General features: G+C 46.5%; 1 protein-coding gene across 1 annotated transcript in view; it reads right to left on the reverse strand.

Moving 5' to 3' along the window:
* JPH2 (junctophilin 2) overlaps positions 1 to 11,058 on the reverse strand; it is a 73,436-nt gene extending 62,378 nt beyond the window's left edge. The window contains exon 1 of the mRNA XM_086702265.1: positions 9,869 to 11,058. Within this exon, the coding sequence (XP_086558391.1) occupies positions 9,869 to 10,247 (379 nt within the window). The 5' untranslated portion in view covers positions 10,248 to 11,058. The remainder of the gene's footprint in view (positions 1 to 9,868) is intronic.
* Positions 11,059 to 18,337: the final 7,279 nt, after the last annotated feature.

Consider the following 18,337-nt stretch of genomic DNA (forward strand, 5'->3'; position numbering starts at 1 on the left):
CACACCAGTCACCTGGGTGAAAGTGCCTTTGCCAGGCTCTGAGTCGGCTCAGTAGCCCTGAGGGCCTGGGAAACCAGAAATAATTGGGTGTAGGGGAGGCAAAAAGATATCAAAGGGAGAGAGTCTGGGTTCAAAGGAGGCCCCCCATGGTCATTCAGGCCCCCTTTTTCTAAATTTTTTTTTAATGTTTGTTTATATTTGAGAGAGAGAGAGAGAGACAGAGAGAGAGAGAGAGAGAAAGAGGAAGTGGGGAAGGGGAAGAGAGAGAGGGAGATAGAGAATCTGAAGGAGGCTCCAGGCTCAAAGCTGTCAGCACAGAGCCCAATGCAGGGCTCAAACTCACAAACTGTGAGATCACGACCTGAGCTAAAGTTGGAGGCTTAACTGACTGAGCCACCCAGGTGCCCCATTTCAGGCCCCCTTTCTATGCTCAGGCCTGCCCACAACCCTCATGCCCAGGTGGCATGTGCAACAGGCATCTCTCACCCACGATGTCCAACACTGAGCTCCTGACCTTCCCTCTTTGAACTCTTGGCCCATCTCAGGTCAGGGCAATGCCAAAGCCTTGGAGCCATCCTGGACTCCTCTTTCTCTCACTCCCCCTATCCAATCTATCAGCAAAATCTATTGATGCTACCTTCATAGTAGATCCAGAATTCAGCCACCTCTCCACCTCTGCCGCCGTCAGATGGTGGCCCAAGCTTGTATTCTCACCTGTCAGTAAGCTCACTGATTTGTTTCCCTGCTTCTACCTTTCTGCACCACCTCCTCTCCCCAGTCTCTCAACAGAGTAGCCAAAGGAATCCCTTTAAACAAGATCTGACCATGTCACTCTTATAGGCCTCATTTTTCTCATAGTAAAAGCCAGATTCTTATGATGGCCTACAAGGCCCTGCATAAACTGCCTCCTCTCCACACCTTCCTGGCAGGAATGGTGTATGTATAGGTGATGCTGTGCCCTCCTCTGTACATCCCATCAAGGGCCTATGTTGTAAGACCGTCCTGTCATCGGTGATGTGAAATTTGATCACTTTACTAAGATGGTACCCATAAAGGATTCAAATTTAATTAAAAATAAAAGTCTTAAAAACATCATGTGTGCAGGGGCACCTGGGTGGCTTAGTCAGCTGAGCGTTTGACTTCGACTCAGGTCATGATCTTACTGTCTGTGGGTTTCAGCCCTGAGTCGCGCTCTGTGCTGACAGCTCAGAGCCTGGAGTCTGCTTCGGATTCTGTGTCTCCCTCTCTCTCTCTGCCCCTCCCCCACTCGTGCTCTGTCTCTCTGTCTCTCTCTTTCTCTCAAAAAATAAACATTAAAAAAATTTTAAAAAACCCATCGTCACTGTGCATGCCAAATAGAGCATTTCCTGCAGGCTGTGTGCAGCCCTCAGGCCTCGGTGTGTGACCCCCACTCTACATTGCCCAGATGATGGTCAACAGCATAGGCTTGGATACTTCCAGGCTCACGGTGCTCACTACTTGCCTGGGGAGAAGGGGTTCTGGCCTTCCCACAGCCCCTGGATCATTCTATAGATTTTTCCAGGTGGGTCTGGGCCAGTCAACTCTCAGTTATAGAGGAACGAGTAGGGGTCCTGGATGCTTCATTCGTGACCGGACCTAATTGTCCACCTACTCTGTGGCTCTAGCTCCAGAAGGGGTAGAAGAGAACAAGGGTAGCCCTCTGGTCTATGGCAGGAAGCAACACCATCCCCCCGTTCAGCCTGCACCCCAACCTCAACCAGGGCCCTCAGAAAATGAGGCTCAACATTCCTCACAAGGGTGTGGCAGCAAGGGCTGGTCCAGGGAACAGCTGTTGGGGACATGGAATTAGCAGGCTCTGGAAACAAGCAAGCCCCATGAATCCCAAGGGCCTGGCCTTGGACAGGAGCACGTGTGCAGAGACTTGGCCAATTGGACACACACATCACAGAAAGCAAAGCTGCAGAGAAGAAAGACTAATTGTGTCCACTTCCCTGTCTCCCTGAGGGTCCGCTCGGCTCTCCTGGGGTCCCAGATAAAGCCAAGAAGCTGCCATGACAGCAGCTCAGCCGGCTGTCACACTGGCCCCCTGGCTGTGAACTGGGACATGAGATTTTCAAGATGAGGTTAAATTATGCTGATTCTACATTCGAAATGGAATCGTGCCTGGCAGGAGTTCCATCAACACTGGCAGGACTCAAGGCAGAACTAATTGAATCAAAGTCTTAGCTTATTAACTGCTCCCAAGTCAAAAGCTAGTTTCTGTGCTGAAACAGTCTCCCCAAAACAGCTGTGGTTCAGACCATACTGAATTAGTTCACCCTCTAGACGGTGAAGGGAATGCAAGAAAGGAGAATAGTTTCAGCACTTTCTATGTGCCAGGCATTATGCTAAGTGCTTTTTATGTGTTATCTCATTCCATTGTTTCAGCCATGTTTTGAAGGAGAATGTGCTATCCCTAAGGGAAAAAAGGAAATGGAAGCTCAGAGTGCCCATGTTCAAAGATTTAGGAAGTGGCACAGCAGGGGAGCACCTGGGTGGCTCGGTTGGTTGAGGGACCAACTTCAGCTCAGGTCATGATCACGTAGTTTGTGAGTTTGAGCCCCGCATTGGGCTCTGTGCTGACAGCTAGGAGCCTGGAGCCTGCTTTGGATTCTATGTCTCCCTCTCTGTCTCAGCCTCTCCCCTGCTCTCTCTCTCTCTCTCAAATAAATTAAAAATAAAAAAATAGAATTAAATTAAAAAAAATTTTTTTTAAAGAAAGAAGTGGCACAGAGGGCATTTGAACCCAGATCTGGCTACTGCAAGCCCCACATGCTAAGTCCCACGTGCCCCTCTTAGGACTTCCACACTTGATTTTTAATAGCAATCGAGAAATTTTAAACTAAAAGATGTTCCTTTTAAATCTGAAAAAGAACAAAAAAAATCCCACTGGAACTAAAAAATTAATTTAGCAGGGTAAATTAATTGATTCAAAGTCAATGACAAAAATAATTGCATTTCTATAACCTAGCAATGAACAATTGGAAAAATGAAATTTAAAATTCCATTTACAATATCGTTTAAAAAGCTTGTAATTTTATTCAATGAAAAAAAGTGTGCAAAACACTGAAAACTCCAAAACATTGCTAAGTGAAATGAAAGACTTAAATAAATAGGGACTTCTACCACGTCCATGGATTGGAAGTGTCACTACTGTTACATTACCCATTCTCTGTAAATTGATGTATAGGTCTAAGGCACTTCTTTTAAGTTTTTGTTTGTTTGTTTGTTTTTGAGAGAGAGGGAGTGAGCAGGGAAGAGGCAGAGAAAGGGAGAGAGAGAGAGAATTCCAAGCAGGCTCTGCACTGCCAGCATGCAGAGCCTGATACAGGGCTCAAACTCATGAACCATGAGATCATGACCAGAGCTGAAATCAAGAGTCGGACACTTAACCTACCAAGCCCCCCAGGCGCCCTAGGTCTAAGGCAATTTTAATCACTTTAATGCGTATCAGTCTTTTTACTAGAAATGACCAAGCTGATTTGATAATGTATATAGAACCGGAAATGACCTAGAAGAACCCAGCCATAAGCAAAAAGAGCAAAGTTGGAAGATTTACTCTGATTTTAATATTTACTATAAAATTGACTATGGGGTGCCTGGGTGGCTCAGTCAGTTAGGTGTCCATCCAACTCTTGAATTCGGCTCAGGTCATGATCTCATGGTTCATGAGTTCGAGCCCCTCATCAGACTCTGAGCTGACAGTGCAGAGCCTGTTTGGGATTCTCTCTCTCTCCCTCTCTCTGTCCCCCCTCCTTGTGCTCTCTCTCTTTTTTTCTCTCTCAAAATAAACTTAAAAAATAAAATTTACTGTAATAAAATAAAATAAAATAAAATTTACTGTAAAGCTCCAGTAACAAAGGCAACATGATATTGGCATAAAGGTAGACAAACAGATCAATAGAAAAGATATTCCTGTGGATAACGAATGAATGAATGAATGAATGAATGAATGAATAAATAAAGTTGCTTCAAGGAACACATATCCCAGGCCCAGATAGTGGAACACTAGGTATTGCTCAGACCCAGATCCTGGCAAATCCATTTTGTTCCCATGTTCAGAGTCAATTGGGCTAAAATGAGCTTAAGCCATCAGCTTTAGGCAAGAGAAAGAAAATTGGATCCAGAGAGCAGAAGCTTGGGTTTTTGACCCAGTTGTCATAGCTAAACATGTAATAATAATAATAATAATAATAATAATAATAATAGCACTAACCCACATGTTAAATTCTGTTCTAAGTGCTGTACTCTATCAGGGCAGAGTTTAATTCTGTCAACAGGATGGAATAAAAGAGACAATAGCAAGTACTGCATATAGGAAGGGAAATATTATTTTCCAGTGATATATTTCAGTTTTACATTTGTGTGTGTATGTCTAGAATTACAATGTGAAATACCTAACTTATAGCGGGTTGTAGTCATAAAGATGTAAACACCGCTAGGGTAGTCAATGAAAGTATTAAGAAGCCTGAATAGTATAAAACGTGTAAGATTCTTAGCACAGAGCCTGGCACAGAGTAAAGACACAGTAAGTGGCTCATGCAGATATGGCCAGTGTCAAGGCCTGCTTCATGAGCATACCCCCTGTGTCATAGCTCCAGGCTCTGCACTTAGAAGGCCCTGCACTTGGTTTAATTCTTGGCTGTCACTGTGTTGAAATTCTTAATGATATTGAAGAAGGGGTCTTGCGTTTTCATTTTGCACTAGGTCTCACCCATGGTGTAGCCAGTCTTATTTTGTATAGTTGTTTATTGTTTATTAAAAATAGTTATACTGTGAAATATTTAATTATCACTTACTACCATCTGATTCTATGTCTGCCTCTTACTAGCTAGAGGAACATGAGTAAGAATACGGTGCTTAAATCATCTGTCTCTGTTTCCTCGTTTGTAAAATCGTGGTGATAACAGTACTTCCCCACGAGGTTGTTGTGAAAGTTTAAATAACATAGCGTGTTCCATGCCAAGAACAGCACCTGGCACATAGTAAGCACACCAAACATATTAACTATTATTATTACTATTGGCTTTATGAACAAAGTCAGCCTTGGGCCTGGTTTTTCCACTGCACATTTGGGGGAGGGGATTACTGACTAGATAAGTAAGTAGTTCTAGAACTTATTGGAGCACCAGATTACTTTAAGAATCAGAGGGCTCTCTGAGGAAAAACACAGATAACCCATATGCATATGCACACATATTGCCTGCACCCTGATGGGCCTTTGAGGCCAAGGCACGGGCCCCAGATCAAGAACCTAGGAAAGCAAAGATCGCCAATGGCCCTTCCAGTCTTGGAGTCTGCGGGTCCCTGGGGTGGAGACAGCTAGGCCGTCAAAGCAGCATTACTACTTAAGGCCTGGGTGTATGCTTGCTTTGGAGCTTTAAGTCAGCAGCTATTTTTAGTTTTGCTATATATGGCCAGGGCAGGAAGAGGGCTGTAGGCAGGGGAGGGGTGCCAGGAGGTTTACAGCAGGGTTTGGGACCCCAGGGGGCACCTTTCCTTCCATCTTCTCCTTCCTGGGGAGGGAGGCTGCTGGAGAGCTTAATTAACCCCCAGCTGAAGTGTCAGGCTTGGAGGAGAGGGAGAGTCTGTGGACGTGGGAATGGAGAGGCTTGGATGAGGGTTCCACGTCAAGTCACTTTAGAATAGTGATTTTCAAATGTTTTTGACCATGACCTGCAGTAGGAAATACATTTATACACACATCATGTAAGAAATACACGATGCGGGGCGCCTGGGTGGCGCAGTCGATTAAGCGTCCGACTTCAGCCAGGTCACGATCTCACGGTCCGTGAGTTCGAGCCCCGCGTCGGGCTCTGGGCTGATGGCTCAGAGCCCGGAGCCTGTTTCTGATTCTGTGTCTCCCTCTCTCTCTGCCCCTCCCCCGTTCATGCTCTGTCTCTCTCTGTCCCAAAAATAAATAAACGTTGAAAAAAAAAATTTAAAAAAAAAAAAAAAAAAAAAAAAAGAAATACACGATGCATGTAAACACAGAAGTTTTTATACACACACACACACACATACACACACACACACACACACACACATTATATCTGTACATATGTCTTCAGCTGAACAAATGTTCCAGGAAACAATGCTTTCTTATCCTCTGTGAAACACTCTGATTTTTCTGTTCTGTTCTTTCATTTCTAAAAATGCAGGTCATGACCCACTAAATTGATTTTACTGCCTATTAATGGGTCAATACCTCCAGTTTGGAAAACTGCTGTTTCTTTTGGTTTATTTTTATAAATTTTTGAATGTTTATTTTATTTATTTTGAGAGAGAGAGCAAGCGAGCAGGGGAGAGGCAGAGAGAGAGAGAGGGAGAGAGAGAATCTCAAGCAGGCTCCATGCTCAGTGCAGGGCCCGATGTGGGGCTCGAACTCATGAACCATGATATCATGACCTGAGCTGAAATCAAGAGTCGGACACTTAGCCGACTGAGCTACCCAGGTACCCCTCCTTTAGTTTAGAGGAGGCAGTCACCTGCGACATTTGACCGCAAGGCAAGGTGGGGACTGGAGGAAATGGAACATATTGTCCCTTTGATCAGTCCTTCCGAAAACTGGGGAGGAGATGCAACTTTCAGCTTTATTTCCCGGATGGCAGTAAGTTCTGGACCTCCTGACCTGCGTGCATTGTTCTCTCCACCTGGGGCACTCATCTCCCACCCTTGTCACCTGGCTTACTCCATACTTCAGAGCCCAGCTTGCCACTTACTCCAGGAAGCCTTCCTGAATGCCTCAGTCTGATTAGTTGCTCACCTCTTCCTCCCTTAGTTCCCAGTACTTTCCTGCCTAGTACCTAACACACTATAGTACAATTTCTTGTTAGATTCTCTGGAAGATAGGGACCTTGCCCATCCTGTTCATGTCTATACTCCTCCCTCCCACCACCAGTATAGTATAGAGCTAGCTTCATAATAATCACTCAATGCATATTATTGAATGAGTTAATGAAAGTGAATAGTAATTATAGCAACTACCATTTATTGAGTACCTGTTTATCTCATGAGAAATCTTATGAGAGATTAGCATAGTCCACTTTATTGGTGAGGAAACTAAGGCTCCAAGAGATTAAATAATAGGATAGAGCCACAATAATAACCCAGGGCTGCCTGACTCCCAGCCGTTTCTAATCACAGGATCTTATTTGTCCACATTCTCTTCAGCACTACCCAGGATGGGGCAAAGGGCAGGTCCTTAACAAACCCTCAGGGAACTGATGACAGGTTGATTAAGGAGATTTTCCGAAGCAGTGGCCACATCTAATTTTGGAGAGTTGCACCTCGTGTGTGGCTTGGGAGAGATCTGAGGTTTCCAGGGCCGCTGGATGTGGGACTGTCTCATTCGGAAGAAGAGTCTGGGCCTCTGACAAACCAGAGGAACAGGCCTTCCAGTTACCTAGCCTGAAGAGCTCCTGTGCACACCCAGAATCAAGCCCTGGGCCCTGCAATGCCTACGTGATCTGGCTCACACCTTCAGCTCCAACATCAACCCCTGCCTGTCCCCCTCCACTCTACTCCTGCCACCCTGGCACTCTTGCTGTTCCTCAAGCATGCCAAGTCCAGTCTTGCCTCAGGGCCTTTGTGACCATCATTCCTTCTGCCTGAAAGTCGTTACTCTCTCCCTAGTCCTCCCATCTTGCTTCCCAGGCTACACCATCCAAAAAGTCACCCTCTTCCTTCTCTGCTATTTGTTTCATAATTTTGCTTGCCCACTGCCCTGGCTCCTGGAACTTGCTGTAGGATGGAGCCTGACACTTGGTTGGTGCCCCATAACATTGGTTGCGTGAATGAATGAATGAATGAATGAATGAATAGGTTTCCCCCTTCAAGACACCTTAGGGAAGGAATATTTGGCACTCTGTGCACCACTCTGCATGAGTATCTGACACCCAGCAAGCACTCAAGGATCATCTCCCTGTTGTAGCCAGAGAAGCTGAGGCCTGCTCTCTACTTGTCCCCAGCGCTCAGTGCAGTGTCCAGCATAAACATCCAGTGAATTGAATTGCACCGAATTGCAGACATTCAGCAAACAGCTGATGGTCACCAAATTAGGAAGCGTGGAGCCAGAAATTGTCCTCAGCGCTGTCCAATTCCAGCCAGTGCTGTGTAGCTGCCATTGCACCCACAGAAACTCCAGGGACACAACCTCATTAACATGCAGATGCATTTGAGGGTGGGTCCTCACCACGGGCTCACCAATGGGCAGCCCAGTCAGGAGCCCATCCTGTACGTGAGGCCCCTCTGTGTATGCCCACCAGCCTCAGCTTGAGCACAACTTCTGCTCTGGGATGGCTCATGCCCCTTCCTGCCCCTCCCCAAACCCACTCTGGGACTGTCCACTGCTCACCCTCTGTCATAGTGATATAATATAACTACGCATGCATCTGACAGATGCCAAAATATATAGTTCTGAGGTATCTGTGTTAGCTCCTCTTCCCAATGGGGCAAGTTATGGAGACTTCATAGAATTATCCTGATCTGGGGGGAAACTAAATGACCATTTAAAGCAAGAGCCAGCCAATTCTCCTGTAAACAGTTGAATAGTAAATAGTATTGGCTTTGTGGGCCAAAAGGATATTATGTAGGGACTTTCATACAATTTCCACATGTCACAAAGTAGTGTTCTTCTTTTGATTTTTTTCAAATATTCCACCCTTAGCTCACAAGCTGTACAAACACAGGCAGCTGGCCAGTTTGGCCCGCTATCTGTCATTTGCAAGCACCTGATCTAAAGCATTGCTTCTTAAATTTTAATGTATATGAAAATTTCTAGGCGGGCTTGTTAAAGCAAATGCCTAGTCCCACCCTCAAGATTTGGATTTGGATTCCGAAGGTCTAGTTGGGGCCCCTGATTTTGAATTTTGAATTGGTGGATAGATGATGCTGATACTGTCTACTGACCACATTTTGAGCAGCGCTGACATTCTAAAACCGATTTTGTGGATGAGGAAACTGAGGCTCAACTAAGTGATACATGCAGTTGTACCCAGTGGATGATGTGATGATATCTTCTCTGCCACTCCCCACGGCTGTTTGCCACAGAAAATTCCTCTCCATTTCCTTAACCCACCGGGCACGCTCATGCTTTTGAGCTTCTTACTTGTTCTCTCCTGCTCTCACACCCTCTCTAAAGCAATTTTCCCAACAAGATCCAGCTCAGATGTCACCTCTTCTAAAGCAGCCCCTGACCTCCTCAAATCTAACTTCTCTGCCACAGCACTCTGTACCTACTCATGTATAATGGCTTGTTTAAAGCCAATCTTTGAAGCCTTGGGCTGTATCTTATTCCTCTTTATATCTAACTCTTTTCATAATACCTGGCAAATAGGAGGTACCACAGAAATATGCACTAAATGAAAGGATGGATAGATGGATGAATGAATGTGTGGGTGGATGATTAGATGGGTGGGTGGGTGGATGGATGGGTGAATGAATGAACACTTCATGATCTATTGCTTGAAAATAACTTTCATGGCAAAGTTGAGATTAGACCCAAATTCTTCTAGAGCACAAGCCAGAGTATATTCCATGGCTGTTTGTAAGCCTAGCATGCAAACAGTAGTAGTTAGGTTTTACTGAATGTGTGTTGAGTGTGTATTTATACAGCAGGTCTTGTCCTAAACACCGCTGCCAGCCCTCTCAATGGCCCTGTCATTGGCCCCACCTTTACTGACAAGGAAATGGATTCTGAGAGAGGTAGGGCAGCTTGCCCGGTGCCACACAGCAAATAGCGTCCTGGCTCCTCTGATTCTGTGTCATATCCCCCCTCCTTCTTCCCACCCTCCACCAGCCTCCCTCACTCATCGGCCCCCTCTGCGGGGCCCCAGGCTGGGCTCACCTCCATCTGCATAGGTCTCCGTGCCGTAGCCATCCTGCAGGCCATTGTTCCAAGTGCCCTCATACTTGGCACCGCTGCTGCTGCTCTGTCGGGTTCCGTAGCGTCCCTTGAAGCCGTGTGTCCACTCGCCCTTGTAGAGCCAGCGTCCCTTGGTCTCTATGCCCAGCCCATGCCGTTTGCCCTGGCTCCAGTATCCCTCGAAGGTGTTCCCACTAGGCCAGGTGTAGACGCCCGCCACTTCGAAACCAAAGTTCCAGGAGCCCGAGTATTCGCCCTGGCCCTTGGGGCCCGTGCACAGTCCATGTCCATGGGCCTTTCCCCCCTCCCAGCCCCCACAGTACGCCCCGCCATCATCAAAGTCAAAGCGGCCCCCACTCATCTCATCGTAGCCCCTGACAACCTCACCGTCCTCCAGCGTGGGGGAGAGAGGGTGATGGGGGGGGGGGTTGCCAGCGACACTCTCCAAGCACACTCAGGGCTGGACGCCCCTGACTCACCACTGTGCCCCAGGAGGGGGAAAGCAAGATGCCACCAGAGACTGAATGAGCCCAGGAGCCAAATCAGCACTGGGTCGGCTGGTCAGTGCCATGCCTGGGAGGCCCCCACTCAACCAGCCAGAGGAAGGCTGCCAGTTGGGAAGGAAGCAGGAGGGCAAGATTCAAAGTCTCCATAGAGCGTCCCAAGTCTGGCTTCCCTAGAGTCAAAGGAAAAACGGTGTGATCCCTTTAAGAAGCACAGTGAAAGGGGTGGGGTGGAGGGGTCCCCAGTCTGTTTCAAAGTGGAGAAATTCCTCCTTGGTGACAGCCCCCAGCCCGAGGCTGAATTCCTGCAGCCGGCTGGCCCCCTTCTCCACCCAGTGGGTGTGCGGGGCTGTCCATCTCCCAGCCGCTGCCCCGCCCCTCTCCAATCCTGCCCTCCTCCTGGGACAGAAAGGTCAGTGTTGCCCTAACAAGGCCATTGGATCTCTGAGGCTGCTCCCAAAATAACCCCCTGGCCAGCCCAGCCTCCTTCAAAGCGGGAGGGGTGTTTCAAATTGGGCTAGTGCTCCAGACCCAGCTGAGAGGCTGGAGGGGCAAGGAAGGGCAGCGGAGAACTAAGTGTAGGCAGCTGGGACAGTTTGGCTTTTCTTCCCCTGGTTATGAGCTCCCTTCCACCTCCAGCGTCCCCCGCTGGCCGGAGTCTGCAGAAAGAGAACAGGCAGAGGGATCCGGGAAGGGAGGGGAAAGGAGGACTAGAGGAACACCCAGTCCTGGAACACTTAAAATCCCCCAGAGCAGAGCGATTGGCAAATCTCAGCCCCACCACTGCTCACATGCCCTAACAGGACCCGGGGCTATCCACGCTGCCAGCCCCATAAAGGAATCTGGTGACCTAAAGAGAAAGGAATGGGCATGGTTCACATATGCTTTTGAAAGCGGAGGAGGGAACTCGGGAAGAGAAGTGAGGTTCTGGAAACAGATTCTGGAAGATAGAGCAAATCTGAGTCCAGGGCTCATGCACAACCTCCAGTCCCTCTCTGCACCCCTGGGAACACCTTGCAAAGAGCCCAGAAAAGGCACCGATGGCTCCCTCTCTCTCTTCTCTGAGGGGCGAGGAGCCTGTCTTTATCTCTGAGACACAGGGTTGCTGATTATTTGGAATGAGGTTGTCTTAGCAGTAGTCAAAGATCATGATTTTTTAAAAATATCCCCTTTCCAAGCTTTCTTTCTCTGATGTCCTCAGGGCCTGTGAGGCCAGACTTCAGAAAGCTCTTGGGGCAGAGTCAGGAGCAAAGGGCCTGCGTGGATTCCTAGCACTCAGGTTCCCACCAAACTCCAGTGAAAGGGACAAATAAATCTCCATGACATGAAGCTGTGGCCAGGATTAATGATTGGAAATCCCAACTGAGCCCAGGGTTAACAGGAGTATAGAGTAATTCTGGGAAAGGTAGGAGACACCAAGAACAGGAAGTGGGTGGGGCGTGGGGGGGTGGGGAGATGTAGAGATATGGAGAGGGGGAGGATAGAAATCACTTAAAAAGGAAGCCCAGAAGGCATTTGAGAACTACTGGACTATTATCTGACTTCAGACTTATCTGACATACTCCAAATCCCACGATGACTCAGGCCACTTGAAGTCACTGTGGAAGATTTGTCCTTGTTTCAGAAATGGACAGAACATGATGTCTCCCTTCATCCCAGCTGACTCCAGTTCTTACTGGTTCCTTCGCTGTTAAAGAGCCCCATCTGGGCCCACGTTTCACCCCCAGGCAGAAACACCCAGCCTCTGAGCTCACCAACACCGGCAGCTTGCAGAGCTGATGGGCAGCAAGTAGCAGTGGATAAAGACTGCATCGTCTAGGTGTTTGACTCACCATCCAGCCAGTGAATGGATTTGACTGACAGATTTTAAGAATGCCTCGCTGCCGGCCCGAGAGAGCTCTGCTTTTGCCACTTATCACCAAGGTCACTGGAGAATCACACGTTTCTTCCCAACTCTGCTCTCAAGGGGAGAGGGGAGAACCGCTCAAAGTGGAAGTTAGAGGGGTTTGAATTGCCCAAGTTAATACTCTTTGTAGTTAAACACTAGGCAAATCACCATAATCCTGTTCTACGACTGGGGGGGCTGCTGTGTCCTACTGTGCTGTTCCACCTGATAAATTTAGCCACTGTTCATCCATGCAGCTCCCTACGGTGGTTCCCTACCAAGGGTGGCTACACTTAAGATTTAAATTCAACTCCTGTTGAACTTAAAAACATAAACATTCCAGAGCCCTCTCCCCCAACCCCAAATCAATGATAGATTGTTCCGGGAAAAACCTCAGGTAGTTTTATTCTTTTTAAAACTCCTCAGATAAACCCTTATCAGTCAGTTAAGCGTCCAACTTCGGCTCAGGTCATGATCTTGCCTTTTTTGAGTTTGAGCCCCACGTCGGTCTCTGTGCTGACAGCTCAGAGCCTGGAGCCTGCTTTAGATTCTGTCTCTCTCTCTCTCTCTCTCTCTCTCTCTGCCCCTCCCCTGCTTGGGCTCTCTCTCAAAAATAAATAAACATTAAATTAAAAAAAAAAATAAAACTTCTCAGACGGATCTGACTCATTTCTGGTTAAGAACCACTGTATGGAGGCACCTGGGTGGCTCAGTTGGTTAAGCATCTGACTTCAGCTCAGGTCATGATCTCACGGTTTGTGAGTTCAAGCTCTTCATTGGGCTCCGTTGCTGATGGTGTGGAGCCTGCTTGGGATTCTCACTCTCCTGTCTCCCTGCCCCTTCCCCACATGCATGTGTGCTCTTGCTCTCAAAATAAATAAATAAACAACAACAAAAAAGAATCACTGTATGTTTTTAAATTAAGAAACTCTTTCTTAATAGCATTTACACATTCATGAATCCAGTACCCTATAGGTACTGGATAAGTATACGGTAGGTAGTTGTGGATTTGTGTTCAAATCCCAGTTCTGCCCCTCACAAGGTGTGACCTTGGACCAATTGTTAATTTCCCTAAGCCACAAACCCTTCAACTGTAAAAGTACCTGTCTCAAAGGATTATTAGTATTCAGGATAACAGTATCTTCCTTCTTTGGTTGGGTGAGGATTATGTAGGTTGGTATCTAAAAAGGCTTAGAACACACTAACACCTAATAAACGTTAGCTAATTAAAAATTATCCTCACATAGGGGCGCCTGGGTGGCGCAGTCGGTTAAGCATCCGACTTCAGCCAGGTCACGATCTCGCGGTCCGGGAGTTCGAGCCCCGCGTCAGGCTCTGGGCTGATGGCTCAGAGCCTGGAGCCTGTTTCCGATTCTGTGTCTCCCTCTCTCTCTGCCCCTCCCCCGTTCATGCTGTCTCTCTCTGTCCCAAAAATAAATAAATGTTGAAAAAAAAAATTATCCTCACATGATAAGTTGCTCTTCAAATAGAATGCTTAATAAGATAGTCACCAATGAGGTAAGAGAGTCACTGCCTAAATACCAAACCCCTTGACACTGAGGCATTCCTTACTCTACACAGTCCATGTTTACTCAACCTTGTCCTGTGGTTTGTCACTTTTTAAACTGATAAACCATGTTATTGGTAAAGGGACACTTTGATTTCTTAAAAGGTTAAGTAAATTTTTTGCCCAGTTTGGTATTGGCCTTAGGTGATTAGTGTTGAACTTGTCACGTTTTTGCCCTTCCCTTTAAGCCAAATGCATTTCAGGGAAAGGGCGACCTCTTGAGGCCATCCGTGTCTGTCAACAGATTGTCCTCAGGAAAACCGAGTTCCTCAGACAGAAGGGAAATTACTAAAACTTGGAATGAATTCTAAACTGCTTTTAAAGGTAGCTGTCCCATTCTTGCTTTTCCCCAGGTCTTTCCGTGCTCCGTGGTTCTGTTCTTTGATCAGAGAGGGTAATCATTCGCTTCCTGTTTCCTTCTCACTTCGCAGGTGGGACTGCTTCCTAGAGAGCCTGGAGGGGAGGGACCCGAAAATCCAGAAGAGAGAGAGAGGGTCTACACCCAGAAATCCACTGGAGTACTTCTCAGCTGCAGAAGCCCCGCCTCCCCAGACAAGGTTGCTGCCTGGGTTAGGTGCCTTCGCACATTCGGGCTCTTCCTCCAAAGTAAGTTGTTTGAAGGATTAGCTTCATTTCAAAAAAAAAAAAAAAAAAAAGCACGAACCCCGTACTAAGTGCCCGGCACTCTGGCCCATCCGTGTCTGCCCAGCGCCTGCACATTGTAGGTGCTCACCTTTCCTTCTCTGCACCACTTGGCAGCTTACAACTCTCTTCTTAAATGCTTTTTCACCTGGCTGATAGGCCTGCTCTCTCTGTTCTGCTCCTGCCTCACTGGCTGCTCCTACTTAGTCTCTGGCTAGTTCCTTTTCATTCTGCCGACTTCTCTACCGTGGGAATGTCCCAGAGCTTGGTCCTCTGTCTGGTTCTTCATCTACGTTCACTTCCTAGGCGGTCTCCTCCAGTCTGAGCTTTAAATGTCCATAGGCTAACGACTCCTAAATTTGTGTCTCCAGCCTATGCCTGCCTCTCTGCTGATCTCTAGTCGTAGGTCCACCACCAACTCAACATGGCCACAGGGTGTCTCATAAGCACCTCGGAAGACAGGAGCAAAATCAGACAGACTCCTGACCTCTCCCGTATCTGCTCCTCGAGCCAACTCCCAGCTTCTGAAATCCTTTAGAGTCCTTAATTCCAGTCTTTCTCTCACACCCTGTATCCAATCCACTGACAAATCCCCTCAGCTCTACCTCCACCATACTTCCAGAATACACCTTTTCCTCTGCACTGCCAAGTGTCCAAGCCACCGAAAGCCATTGCCTGATTTACTGCAGTAGCCTCCTGCCTCCTGGCCTCCTCTTGCCCTGCTCCCCTGGGTCCACACAGAGCAGCCAGTGCCCTCTGTAAAGGCCAGTCTGATACCTCTCCTCCAAACTCCTCTCGCCTCTCCTCACCTCTCCTCCAAACCACCCAATGGCTCCTCACCTCATTCAGGAGTCACAGCCTTTAAAATGGCCTGCGAGGCCCTCTGTGATATGCCCCTGCCCCATGCTTCTGTGACCTTGCCTGCCTCAAGCCTCCTTGTCATCTTTGCTGTTCGTCAGGAATGCCCTTCCCCCAAATATCCACGAGGCTCACTCCCTCACTTTCTTCAGGTCTCAGCTCAAATGTCACCCACCTCATCACAGGAGCTTCTCTGACCGCCCAAATAAAAGAACAACCCTGCCCCCTCCCCAAGCCCTTATGATCTCGGAATCCTCCTCTCTCCACTGAGGGCAAGGGTGTAGTTCTGCTTACTGTTCAATTCCCAGCATTTAGTATCACGTGCCTGATGCTGTAGGCACTCTAGGAATATTTGCTGAATAAATGGGATGAATGAATGTTCTATTATTAAAGGCACATGGTCAGGATGCTACTTTTCAAAACATGAGAGTAAAGTTCCTCAATCCACGATCTGGGTGCATTCAAGAAAGATTGCTTCAGTAAACTGCACTTGCAGAAGGTCAAGTGTTCCAATGTGAGACACTCATGTGAAAGCTGGCCCAACTGGGTCTAAGCAGAGTAATTTTTAGCCTCAAGATTCATATTTTGAGAAGATTTTGACCGAGGTGTAAATACTTAAAATTGATTCTCATGAATCTGGAATGCTTAGCCTTCGTCCAAGTTTGGATTTCTTCAACAGGTTACTCAGCCACTGGAACTTTGTCCTGACACCACTCCTCATGACAACTGTGAAAGGAAGGTGCATCTTTCTTCATTCCCTGGTGACTGTTCTGTTAGCATACAGAATTAAGTAAACAACCAGGTCACCTGATTGGAAAGCAAACTAAAAAGGACTTGAGACTTAAAGATGAGGAACCATCTTTATTCAAGTAACACGCTAAGCCCGATTTGCTCCACTCTCGCCAGTACAGAAGGTAAAGCAAGACACAGGTTGTGGAGGTGAGGGGGTGGGTGGTAGACACCTTTACAATAGAAACTATAATGGCCTCAATTAGTGGTTCTCAAAGTATGGTCTAGGGATCTACTCTTTCAGGAGGTCTGTGAGGTCAAAACTACTTTCATATTAACATGTTAACCACCTTTTTCATGCCCATTCCCCCAAAAGTGTAGTACAGAATTTTTTAGAGGTCACACAACATGCAATGTTCACAAGAGGCTGAATGCAGAAGCAGATAGGAGACTAGCTGTCTTCTGTTAAGCCAAACATGAAAGAAATTTGCAAAAATGTAAAACACTGCCACTCTTCTAAGATATTTTGTTAATTTTTCAACTAAAAATGTTAACGTGTAATAAAACCACTACTTCTAAATCGAGTAATACATTATTTTTTTTTTTAATTTCTTAGTTTGAATTTCTGACATGGTAAATATTTTTAAGTATAACCCACATGAACAAAATCTCTTTGGCATCCTTAATTTGTAAATGAGTCATGAGACCCAAAGGTTTCACAACTGCTGCCTTAAGGATGTGGAACAGCATTCTTTCGGCTTATCATTATTAAGAAATCTCTCCGCTTCCAGGGCTATGATGGCAAGGTATCGTGCTCCCTTGCTTGAACCACAGCCTTCAGATGTCACTAAACTCATGCTAAACTAGGAACGAGCAGAGATCTCCCACTACTTATGTTCAGGGCTTTTCCAGGCAATACCCTTCCCACCTCACACAAGTACCAATCACATATGTGTGAAACCCAGACCTCACATTCTTGAACCAATTCGTAAGTGGGATGTTTTAGTAAAGAAGAAAACTTGTTTCGTAATCTACATAAAAATGAAACAAACTTTCTGTTAACGTGATGTTAAAATGGCTGGACAGAGTCTCACTAAATCTGATGGGAATGCTTAGGATGGTTTGAATTAAAATGTTAAGTTATGTGGGGGGCACCGGGGTGGCTCAGTCAGTTGAGCGTCTGACTTCGGCTCATGATCTCCCATGCCTGAGTTTGAACCCTGCATCTGGCTCTGTGCTGATAGCTCAGAGCCTAGAGCCTGCTTTAGATTCTTTCTCCCTCTCTCTCTGCCCCTCCCCTGCTCTCTCTCAAAAAAAAAAAAAGGCGTTAAAAAAAATCAAAACATATATATATGTGTGTGTGTGTGTGTGTATATGTGTGTGTGTGTGTGTGTGTGTGTGTATATATATATATGTTATCTGGTATATGTAAAGTCCACTTGGAAGCCACCTGAAAAAGTGGGATTCAACCTCCAGGTGAAACTCAGGATTGTTTTTTTTAAACCAAATTTTGGAAGGAATCTTGGGATGGCCAATCAGAAATACAGGATATATAGCACGTACAAAATAGTTTCAGGGTTGCTGCCAGGGAGGAGGGCAGTGCGAAGAGATCATATGCATCCAGAAGATTTGAAACTGAGGTAGGAGATCCACATTACAACTGACTGAAACATGCCTCATGTGTTAAAATGCCAGAGCTGGAGAAGATGCACGCTAGTTTCAAACGTTACACCCCCTCCTTCCACTGAAGCAGCCCGCTCCCTGCTGCTGCCTACCTGAGGAACACGAAGGTAACACAGCCTCCAGGAGCCAAGCGCCAGCAGGAGTGTTTTGGTGATGGTTAATGATTCTCTCAAACAATACAGGGCAGGCCAGCTAGTTTATTCATATTGAATCTAAACCTTAGGTCTCTGGCTTAACAATAACATTAACAAACCTTGAAAGACACAATCAACTTGTGTTAACTCAAAGATGGTTTAAACCAGTCATATAAATTCTAAGATTCTGGGCTGGCGACTACAGCATGACGAATGTTCGGTCCCGTTACGAAACGTTTCATTTTCCTTGGCTAAAAAATCTTAAACAGATCTGAAAAATGCACTGCTTTACAAAGGCTTTTTACCATATAACCACTGCTACCAGTCAAGCAATTATGGTTTCTTCAACTCCCAGAAACTTTTCTAAATGAGAGGGGTTTTCCTTTGGTCTGCTCGCCTTGGTGCGTATGTTAAGAACGCAGGGAGTAAGTTTAAAGAATGAAGATGAAC

Source organism: Puma concolor, chromosome A3, assembly GCF_028749965.1.
Source record: "Puma concolor isolate L17-30 chromosome A3, mPumCon1.1.hap2, whole genome shotgun sequence".
Classification (NCBI taxonomy): Eukaryota; Metazoa; Chordata; class Mammalia; order Carnivora; family Felidae; genus Puma; species Puma concolor.